Source organism: Rhinopithecus bieti, unplaced genomic scaffold (assembly GCF_001698545.2).
Source record: "Rhinopithecus bieti isolate Rb0 unplaced genomic scaffold, ASM169854v2 scaffold_70608, whole genome shotgun sequence".
In the NCBI taxonomy this organism is placed as follows: Eukaryota; Metazoa; Chordata; class Mammalia; order Primates; family Cercopithecidae; genus Rhinopithecus; species Rhinopithecus bieti.
In genome coordinates, this window is record NW_016826280.1 from 509,232 (window position 1) to 520,177 (window position 10,946).

General features: G+C 46.5%; 1 protein-coding gene across 3 annotated transcripts in view; it reads left to right on the top strand.

Moving 5' to 3' along the window:
- CCDC93 (CCC complex scaffolding subunit CCDC93) overlaps positions 1–7,859 on the top strand; it is a 94,295-nt gene extending 86,436 nt beyond the window's left edge. For all 3 annotated transcript variants that reach the window (XM_017863369.1, XM_017863371.1, XM_017863372.1), the window contains exon 24: positions 2,960–7,859. In XM_017863369.1, coding sequence (XP_017718858.1) covers positions 2,960–3,013 — 54 coding nt within the window. In that variant the 3' untranslated portion in view covers positions 3,014–7,859. The remainder of the gene's footprint in view (positions 1–2,959) is intronic.
- The last annotated feature ends 3,087 nt before the right edge of the window (positions 7,860–10,946 follow it).

The window sequence follows — 10,946 nt, forward strand, 5'->3', positions numbered from 1 at the left end:
GGTAGTCCTTTTTTTTGTTTTTTTTTTTGTTTTGTTTTGTTTTTTGTTTTGAACATTTTACTTGGCAAAAATTTAAAATTGGCAACCACATGTCAGTGTTCCAGCATCTTAAACACTGCTCCTGCGAGGTAATTTGGGGCCACCACAGGTGTTGAGGAGGAGGTGATGATAGGGACTTGCTTGCTACTCCACAGCCTCTACCCCATATTTTCAGCCAGACTAGTTCTGCTGCTTTTCTGTTTTATATATTACAGTTTAATTTGGACTTTCATCCAGGGTGGAGCCTTCTCCCAGCACCCTCTATTTTGCCTTCTCACCATCCCCTCACTGGTTTTTGCGTTCTAAATTCTCACTGCATCCTGGGCCCAAGCACTTGTAGTGTGCCATAATTATTCTTCATGGAAAACACAACATTATTGTCTACGAGATGGTTTTTTGCCAGCTTTTTTGCCAGCTTAGCGGTTGCCTTCGTTGGGTTTGGTTTACCCCACGTTAAATGGGCAACAGTGATGCGCCATGGGCACCATTTAGGTACCAAGTCATGCCTGCATCCTGACTCCCAGCCTCCTCTGGTTCCAGAAGCTTCTTCATTAGAGACATTGGGTTTTCTCTAAAATCCCGTTGACTTACCCTGAGAGAGCTAATTAATTGTAAGTCTGCCAGGAAACAACATGTACTCTGACATCACCTTAATCACAGTATTAAGTGAATTGTGTCTCTAAGCCACAGTTTCATCAGGTCATGAAACTAAGATTTAAATTCCATAGCACTGATAAATTCAAACCCTGCATTTTTGTGAAGCTGGCTTTGGGTACATAACCTTGAGTGAACTTAGCTCTCTGTCTGGCACCTAGTGGGCCTGGATAGAGTTTTCAGCAGGAAAGAGACTGAGGTGATGAGACATTCCCTTTTCTTCTAGAAACAAACAGCCAAAGCGCCTCTTTTATATTTGCTTTGAAGAGACAGAGACTATGATTCTGTAGGCTCACATACTAGGTGACATTGTAGGCTGTCTCTACTGAAAAGTATAAGCATCATCTAGTGTGCTGTGACACACACAGTTCCCCATGGTAGAGTTCAGATGCTTCTGGGTTGTTTTTGCCTCATTTAAATGGTGAGGTGGGTGACAGTTTAAACTTATTTATTGTTTTATATTTTTGTTATGGAAATCTTCAAAAATACACAAGTAGAGAGTATAGTATAACAACATAATAGTGTAGCTCTCTGTTCTTATTCCATCTCTTCCCCTCCATTTGTTTTAAGCTGGAGTCTTTTTTCCCTCAAATACATCTCAATCCATTTTAAAAAGGAAAACTTTGTTATTTTCTAAAAGAAAATAACATGTAACCCAGCATCACCTTATTTCTGTCACCCCCACCGCCCTCCCCATGAACTGCCTCTCCCCAAAAAGGTGCTGAAAAGTGTCAGAGCGCCTTGCTTCTGACAGCCTCAAAGTATTCAGCCTTACCACCAAGGCAAGCACCCACCTGTTTCCTTGTTCCCTGAGTGAAAGATACGTCTGAATCCCGTAGATGAGCCAGCACTAGTCTTAGCAAAACCAGGGTCGTTGTGGTCATGCTGCCATCACACCGCCAAAAGATCAGGGCCTCCAGAGATCTGAGAGCACCTGACCCTGGCCCAGGGAGGTGGAAAAATTGACCATGGGGGTTTTGAGTGCAGAGGGTTCAAGGGTAAAAGTTTTTCTCCTATAATAAATGCACCTCCAGGAAAACACAGACCCTGGAGGCCTGACCACTGCCAAGCCTGTGAGCTCTACCTCTCCGGGTCCTTTCTGCTACCGCTTTTATCTCCCAATTTAAAAGCAGGACTCCTTGTGACCCTGCCCAGAGAATGGGGTTGGAGTTATTGGAGGTTTGCTAGCAGATGCAGGTATCCTGAGCTACTAAGGCCAGTGGAACGAGGGCAGGAGGCGCAGTTAGAAGCTTTTGAAGATGACCCCAGAAGGGAACATGAAATGATGCAGAGGTGACTTGTGCCACTGGATGTCAGATTCTACAGGCAGAGGATGGGGCAGTGACCTCCCTCAATGATAACCCGTAGCACACGCCATTGATTTAATACAGTTTGGTTTTAAGGAAGGGCGGGTTTTTTTTTTTTTTTTTTTTTTTTGAGACGGAGTCTCGCTCTGTCGCCCAGGCTGGAGTGCAGTGGCACAATCTTGGCTCACTGCAAGCTCCGCCTCCCGGGTTCACGCCATTCTCCTGCCTCAGCCTCCCGAGTAGTTGGGACTGCAGATGCCCGCCACCACGCCCGGCTAAGTTTTGTATTTTAGTAGAGACGGGGTTTCACCGTGTTAGCCAGGATGGTCTCGATCTTCTGACCTCGTGATCCGCCCGCCTCGGCCTCCCAAAGTGCTGGGTTTACAGGCATGAGCCACCGTGCCCGGCCCCATTATCTCTTGATGAATATCTTTTATCCTATTTTCTGAGTTTCTTAAAGATAAGAATATTCTTTTTTTTTTTTTTAACAAAGGTGACTATTTTATTGTATTTGAAGAATATTCTTAACCTTCACTGTTGTTAGAACTCTGCGTGTTTTGCCTGCTATGTAAACTAGGGCTCTCTTTTTAGGCTGCTGTCTCCAAAGCCTTTCCCCACTCACTCACCATAGTACGCCAAGACTGGCAGATAAGTGTGCTTTCTGTTTCCATCCCCTTGAGGTTTCATAGACTTCATGAAGTCTTTAGAAGTGACAGTGCCTACCCTCTCATCCTGTTTTCAGTCTGACAGCCCAGAAATGTAGCATCATTATAGTTATTTTGGTGTTGATGTTATAGGTCATCAGGAAGCTTCACCATGCTGGCGGCAGCATGCCAAGAGACTGGGTTGGCCAGGAGATGTCTCCCATAGGGATATGGGAAGGGCACTGAGGCCATCTTGGCCTCACGTGGGTGCTAATGTAGTCACCACTCTCTCTATACTCTCTGCTTCCCCTCCAGGAGGGCCGCAAGAATGAGATGCTGCTGTCCAAGGTGAAAGCGAAGGCCTCCTGAACATCCCCAGCCATGGTTGTATGTCATTGATTTTACTTTTAAGCACCGTATATCAACTACAAGATCGTGAAATGGTTCTGAAAGCGAGAGATACAGGTGTAATGGTTTCAACAACCTGGATGTTTTCTTTCTCCTCTTTGCTTCCGTTCATCTCTGTTGGCTGCTGTTGATGGAATCAGACTGTAAACATGTGGCTCGGATAACACCCGGCATCCTGTGAAGAATGTCAGCAGTACTTTTCTCTGTTGATCAACTTTTATGTCTCCAGTAACATTGCACTTGCAAAGGTACCTGTATTTGTGTGGACTCTGAATAAAGAAGAATTCATTTGTTTAGCAAGTATTAATTGAGCACCCACTGAGAAATAAGCACTGAGGAAGAGTCAGAGACATGTAAAACAGAGTTCCTACTGCACAGGCACCCAGTAGGTGGCCCAGGGAGGCAGATACACAGCACACTTGACCACAGAACTGGACCATCTGAGATGTTTTTCAGTAAACAGAAGGCATGCAGCTGAAATGATCAGCCCATGTAGTGTTGGTCACTTGGGCCTTTCACCTGCCATGGTACCTTTTGTTCCTAGCTCCTCCAGGTGCCAACCAGCAGGCTTAGTGACAGCAACCGGAATGAAAGTTCAGTGTCGTTTTAATTTTTATACGTTACTCAGGTTTATTTCTCAGAAAATTGAAAACAGACCTTGTGCTGGGGAGACTTCAATAAAAATTACACCTTCCCCTGCTCCAATGTTCATTTGAGTCACAGCATGCAGAGGGGCTGTGCATCCCCCTCATTGAAGGCACATTCGATGAGGCTACACTGCAGATGGGTCATGATCTGAGCCAGGAGAGAGAGAGAGACACTGTTCCCTGCACTCAAGGCAAGTAGGGTGTCAGGAGGAAGAGCAGTGGGGTTTGCAGAGATCCAGGGAAACTTCCTGGAGGAGGCAGCATTTGGGCCCAATCTAAAGGGAGAATTGGATGTTGACAGGCAGGAAGATTGTTTTAAATGAAAATACACTATGATTAAAAACCCAAGAGGATGCAGAGGAGTGCAAGGCATGTGTGTTGGGAAAGGAGGGGATACACTGGTCTCTTCAGGAGGCTTCAGAGACCCATCTAGGAAGTAGGGCTGAGACTAGACTTCGGAGGGTTTTGGAAGGGCAGCTGACGGTTGACTTTAATCCTTGGAAATGACCAGTGCAGGTCAGACACGGAGCTCCTGCTGCCCTGGTCCTCAGGAGTCTGGTAACTCAGTCATGTTCAGTAGGTTTGTGCTCCTTTCTGCATAAATCTTGCAAACATACCAGGCGGCAGGTTTGGACGGTAACACAAAAGCTGAAATATGTCAACCAAGTGGGGCATTCAGCAGCCACAGAAATGTATTCATTTTTAGTTCCCTAATGGATGTGATTAAGCAGGGCTGACGTACAGATTTAAAAACACACACGTGCTGGATTAAAAACAGCCACTGGTTTCAGTACCAGGGCCAGCAAGGCCTGCCTGAGCCAGGGGGAAGCAGCAGCTTGCAAATAGAAACTGCCACGTGAGGGCGCTTCTTGGGCCATGTGCAGCTCCGCCTCAGCTGGTCCCTGAGCCGCGGTCATGTGGGGGTTTTGAAGGGCTGGGTGAAGTTGAGGCAGTTATTGCAAAAGAACAGGTGGCACTTTGAAGGCAGGGGAAGGAAACAGAATTTTGACTGCGTTTGAAATTATTTCAGTCAGGGAAACATCTGCGTTATCTTGTTAAGCAGCCTGTAGGCCCACCCCTGGCTAACTGGACTTTGTGAGCAGTTGGGGCAGTTATTGGAGTATTTGTCCACAGATGGTAGGGGAGGCAGATGACATTTTGGGGTTACTGGAGTCCACCTCTGTGCTGATGGGGAAAGTACGGCATGATTAATCCAAAGCAGCCAGTAATTCTTTTTGAAAGTGCAGGCATTTATTTTGAGCTGTGTTTCACAGGAGTTTCATTTGGTTTGGTTTTGGTATAGAGAGGTGTCCATAGATCTCTGTTCCCTTTTTTTTAAATCCACAAGGCCTACTACGGATAAATCAGTTTCTGTTGCCTGAATACACTTTGAATTAGACTACAGAAGCCAGTTTGAGCTCACATTTCACTCGTGCTGCAGGCAGCCCTCAGTGTGGGCAGTGTCTTTCTGAGTCATTAGGATATGACTTTATAATGAAGCCATACAGGCTAAGGAGATGCCCCAAGGCCCCTGATCATTTCAGAAACCACCTGGAGAGCCAGAAGAGGTCTTCCCAGGGCTATGGCTCTCTGTATGCCTAGACATAGTGTGGCATGATGCTCTAAGCCCACAGGCTTCTCCAGAGTTAAAAGGAAGCAAGAACATCCTTAAGTTACTTTTTTAAAATGTGCGCTTCAGGAGGAACCAGGTTTCCCCAGGAGGGACAGGCTCAGTCAGCACAGGGAGTTGCTAGTGGGCAGGCTGCACAGTGCTGTGGAATCGCCGCCAGCCTCTGGGTTGGGGGCTCCTTCCCACTGTGTGCTTCTTAAGGAGTGCATGGGACTGCTCTGCTTAAGCCGCAGTCAGAGCTGTTGTGAGCAGGACAAGATTGGGTGATCGCAAGGTGCATGGGGAGATGCTAGGACATTTTTTGATGTCTTTGACCTGTGCTCTGTCTCTACTGGATGACTGGGGTTAGCTAACACCACTAGAGGGAGATGCAGAGTGTTAAACAGTCGTCAGTCACGCTGAGGGGTGTTTTAACAGAGGGCAAATTCCCAGTTGGTCAAGCGTATCTCTGTTAGTCTGAAGTTCATCGTTTTAATGGTTCTAGCTCGTAGCCCTTACATATTTTCAGGATAGCTGGGTCCTGCCAGTGTCCGCTGAGTCTGTCAGCACAACCAGAAGGCCAGGCGTGGGAAGCATTCTCTGACAACACCAAGCCCTTGGGACCTCCTGAAACCTTGAGCAGAGGCTGGAGAAGGCCTTCAGACCATCCTTTCACTACCTCACCAAGTGTCATGCCTGGGACCTCAGACCTCAGGGTTGTGACGTCGATGTTGGCAGGCCCATGTCACGTCTCTAGTGACCAAAGCAGACCTGCCTGAAAGGGTACTCTGAACAGTGAGCCCTGGCCGTAACCTGTGCCCTCATATTTCTGCTGCCTCAGATGGTCTTGTTCGCCCGCTCTGTAGGTGACTGATGATCACCCTGAAAGGGAGGTAGGCATCTAACAGTAGCACAGTTACTTTGAGCCTGACCCCTTGCTCTGAAGTGCTGATGCTGAGTTGACACATGCACTGAGGAAGAACACTTTAAGGAAGCACTTTATGATTTACTCATGGCTGGTGTTGGCCTCAAGGTAAAAGAACATCTTAATGCAGAACAGTACAACAAAGTGCCCCATAGGATGGGTGCCATCATCTGTCCCCGTGGTTGAGATTCCCAAGGAAAGTGCCTTGTTCCGTGCATCTTCAGAATCCCCCACGCCCTCTCTTGATCCTTTTCATGAAGTCCAGAGCATTCCTTCTATGCCAGGCTGAAGATGCATTGTAAAAGGTAGTGCTATAGTAGTATTCCCTCTTCTCACAATAAATGTGCAAAACTCCTGGAGGATTTGGTGCCCGATCTGCAGCATACTTGGCAACACAGGGAATACCGTGGGTGCTCCACACCAGCCTTACATCCGTCCCCCAAATGTGCCGAACTCATGCCTGCCCAGGGCCACCGGGCCTGGCCCTAGGCAACAAAAGTAAGGGCCTGTCTTACCACAGTCTCCCCAGCATCTAGCTCAAGGTAGATGACTGACTGGGAAATTCCGGTTGGATAAAATGGCTTTTCCACATGGCAACTTTGCATCCTCTGTTAGCAAAATTTAGATTGAACCTTTCCTCTACTTAATGCTTACTTTGAGGACAGGTCAACAGTTTTCACAACTTTAGAGGGTCTTAGAGTGTGTTATACAGTAACCTTGAAGTTTGAGATGAAACAAGGTGTCAGAGGTTTTGAATCTTTCAAAGGAATTGCCTTTTACAGATTTTTTTTTATTCCCCAAGAAGGGAAAAAGAGAGGGAAGAACTACAGTAATGTTAGAGATAAGGTATGTTTTGGCTCAAAATGTGTCATGAATCTAAAGGTAACTTGATGGGTAGAAATGTCTCAGCCATGTGAACCAAGAAGTGGGACCACAGTGCAAGGCTGTGGGTGGCAGCACTAGATACAGTGGTGGCAGGAGTGTGACATGGAGGCACTCCATGGGGGACAGCCAGACAGCGTCTGTCAAAAGTGCAAATGCATCAGCTTTTTGAACTAAGAATTGTACCTGTGTACAAGGGTTTTGTTGAAACATTGTAATAGCAAAAAGTTGGAGAGTGCCACCAGTATAGGGGGATGGTTAAATACATTATGACCAGCTTAAACAATGGAAGAGTTTGCAGAAACTTAAAACAATGGATCCTGTGTGTGTATACTACCATAGAATGGTCCCCAAGATGCATGATTAAGTGGGGAAAAAAGAAGCCCATGGTATCTTAATGTTTGGAATGGAGAAAAATGTGTAGATGTATGTGTGTGTATATGTTTTCACACAGACATAATACACATGTATATCATATGTCTGCCTGCATATGCCTAGGATTTCTCTGGGAGGATACCCAGCAACCCGGCAGCCTGATTGCCTCTGGGAAGAGGGGTGGGAATGACTTTTCAGTGTACACCTTTTGTACCTTTTGAATTTTGTACCATGTACATGTATTATCTATTAAAAAATAGTTTTTAATTTTTAATTTGGTTTACTTTTCTTAAAACAATAGAACCAAAATGGAAGAAAATTCTCATTCACTAAATCTGCTTTCTTAAAGATAAAGCCTTTGATTCAAAAGTAGTGAGACTCTTTCTTGGGTCTTGAGGCAGTGGGCCATACAAAGGGGGGTGTCCTTTTCTGGTAGAACAGAATGGGGCAGCGAAGCAGAGGCTGGCTCGCCTCACACTCTGGGAGCATGTTGGGTCAGCAGAGGGAGGGATGGGGATGGGGAAATGGATGGTGACATGACTAATCCCTGGGACAGATGGGCTGCTGCAGGGTTCCCTCCGTCTCACAAAAATCACAGTGCAACCCTGGTCCTCTGACTTTTGGGGTACAAAAGATAAGCATACCTCTGAGTCATGATTCAAGGGGGACTGTTAACATCCTCCAGAAGCCGTGCCCATCTTGTGTGGAAACCTGCTGTGGGTGATCTCCACCCTGCCTTCTTTTAAAAACCAACACAACTCTGATTTTGTCCAGCTCCGAGGTGGCTGTGTATCAGCCCCAGGAGAGGAACACGACAGCTGTTCCAGTCGGGAATCTTACTTCTTTTGGCCAACTGCTGGTTTGCGGATGGATGTCTAAGCCAGTTATGGCCAGTTTAGGAGAGACTGCTGAACTTCTTGGAAAGATTTCACCCATCTTGAGACCATGAAAAGAGACGTCCCAACACACTGAGATTGGCAGAGGGAAAAGGTGGAAAGAGCCTGGCTCTCTGAAGGCATGACAAGCCTCTCAACCATGCTGAGGCCCACCTGCTTCCATATTCTTGTTCCATGAGAAAAATGAACCTCTGTTAGCTTGTGCATTCAACCAACAAATACTTGAGTTTTTTCTATGTGTCAGGCCCTGAGAATATAGCAGTAAAAAAAGCAGGCAAAAGAACCTGCCTTCTTGGAGCTGCCCTCCAGTGGAAAAAACATACAAGCCAGATAACTATGTAAATATTGGCATGTGGTGCTTCAGTATGCTGATTAAAGCAAGGAAGAGTATCAGGAGTGTCTGGCTTAGTGGCGGTTGCAATTTTATATTGAGAAGTGAAGGAAGGCCTCACTCACTGACTAGTGAGGCAATGAGTATATAGATACCTGTGTAAAGAACATTCCAGGCACAGGGGATAACAAGTGTAAAGGCCCTAAGGTAGGAGCATACCCAGCAGGTGACTTTGAGGAACATGAAGGGGACCTGTGTGGGGAGCCACTGGAGGGTTTTTGAGAAGGAAATCAATGCGATCTGGGTTCGTTTTGTTTGTTTTGAGATGGCGTTTCGCTCTCATTGCCCAGGCTGGAGTGCAATGGCGCAATCTTGGCTCACCACAACCTCCACCTCCTGGGTTCAAGCAATTCTCCTGCCTCAGCCTCCCGAGTAGCTGGGATTACAGGCATGTGCCATCACACCTGGCTATTTTTATATTTTTAGTAGAGATGGGGTTTCTCCACATTGGTCAGGCTGGTCTCGAACTCCTGACCTCAACTGATCCATCTGCTTCGGCCTCCCATAGTGCTGAGATTATAGGCGTGAGCCACCGTGCCCTGCCAGTCTGTTCATTTTAATAGGCATCCCTACACTGAGTGTGGTGGCTCATGCCTGTAATCCCAGCACTTTGGGAGGCCGAGAAGGGGAGATCGCTTGAGCCCAGGAGTTCAAGACCAGCCTGGGCAATATGGCAAAACCCTGTCTTTACTAAAAATACAAAAAATTAGCCAGGCGTGGTGGAGCATAACTGTAGTCCAAGCTACTCAGGAGGCAGAGGTGGGAGGATGGGTTGAGCCTGGGAAGTCAAGGCCGCAGAGAGGCATGATCACGCCACTACACTCCAGCCTGGGCGACAGAGTAAGACTGTCTCAAAAAAAAAAAAAAAAAAAAAAAAAAGAAAAGAAGGATCCCTCTGGAGGCTGTGTTGATTATGGGGAGGGCAGGGCATAGTCCAGATTTAAATATAACTAAAATGAAAGTTTTATGAGATAATACTTCCCCTTTTAATACAACACTCTTGATTATTATTATTATTTTTTTCCTGTTTTGAAAATGCTAAGCATTGAAGTGCTGCTTTCCATCATCCCATCATAGCAGATGCCTTTTTATGGCAGGTGAAATGTACTTCCCCTTGACTTTGGGCTTTTGCTTGTCCTATGGGTTGTTAGCTGACTTGATACAAGTTTTGAAAGTATGCTTGCATGGATGGGTTTACCTTCTTGCCCTTCTCTCTTGAGAAGTACCCTGTTGTCCCAAGGACAGGATGAAGGACAAACAGAGCAGGCCTAGACACAGCCTGCAGCTTGAAGCCAAGCCCAGAAGAGCCCTGCCTAGATCAGTGAAATCCCAGCCAACTCAGGCATATAAGCAAGAAATAAAGATTTGCTATGTACCACCGAGACTTCATAGTAATTGCACATGACTATTGAGAATGCAGCTGATTGAGCAAACCCCAAACTGCTTTTATGATAGGTTGTGACCTGGAGTTGAAAAGATAGCTCTCCACACCACTCAGGTGAGGGGCCAGAAGAGCAGGCTTCTGGGAATGGGACCTACATGTGGAATAGACGCTCACAGAGCACAGCCATTGTAAGAATCCAAATTCGCTCAGACAAGGCCAGGCACGGTAGCGCATGCCTATAATCCCAGCACTTTGGGAAGCCAAAGTGTGAGGACTGCTTGAGGCCGGGAGTTCAAGACCAGCCTGGGCAACATAGGAAGATCCTGTTTCTACACAAAAAGAAGTTTAAAAAAAAAAAAAATCCCTCAGATATGCCTGAAGAAACATGGAGGCCATATTCAAAGAGAAAAGTAGCATACTTCATGTGTTATAGATGGCCAAATTAATAAAGCTCTTCCATTAGCCACATCCATCCTACAGACCTGGAACTTTGTGCAATTAAATTGTGACACCTTAGTGATACCTTAGAAAATAAATCCACACATGGCCGGGCGTGGTGGCTCACGCCTGTAATCCCAGCACTTTGGGAGGCCGAGGAGGGCGGATCACGAGGTCAGGAGATCGAGACCATCCTGGCGAACACGGTGTAAATGCTGCCTCTACTAAAAACACAAAAAAATTAGCCGGGTGTGGTGGCGGGCGCCTGTAGTCCCAGGTACTCGGGAGGCTGAGGCAGGAGAATGGCGTGAACCCAGGAGGCGGAGCTTGCAGTGAGCGGAGATCGC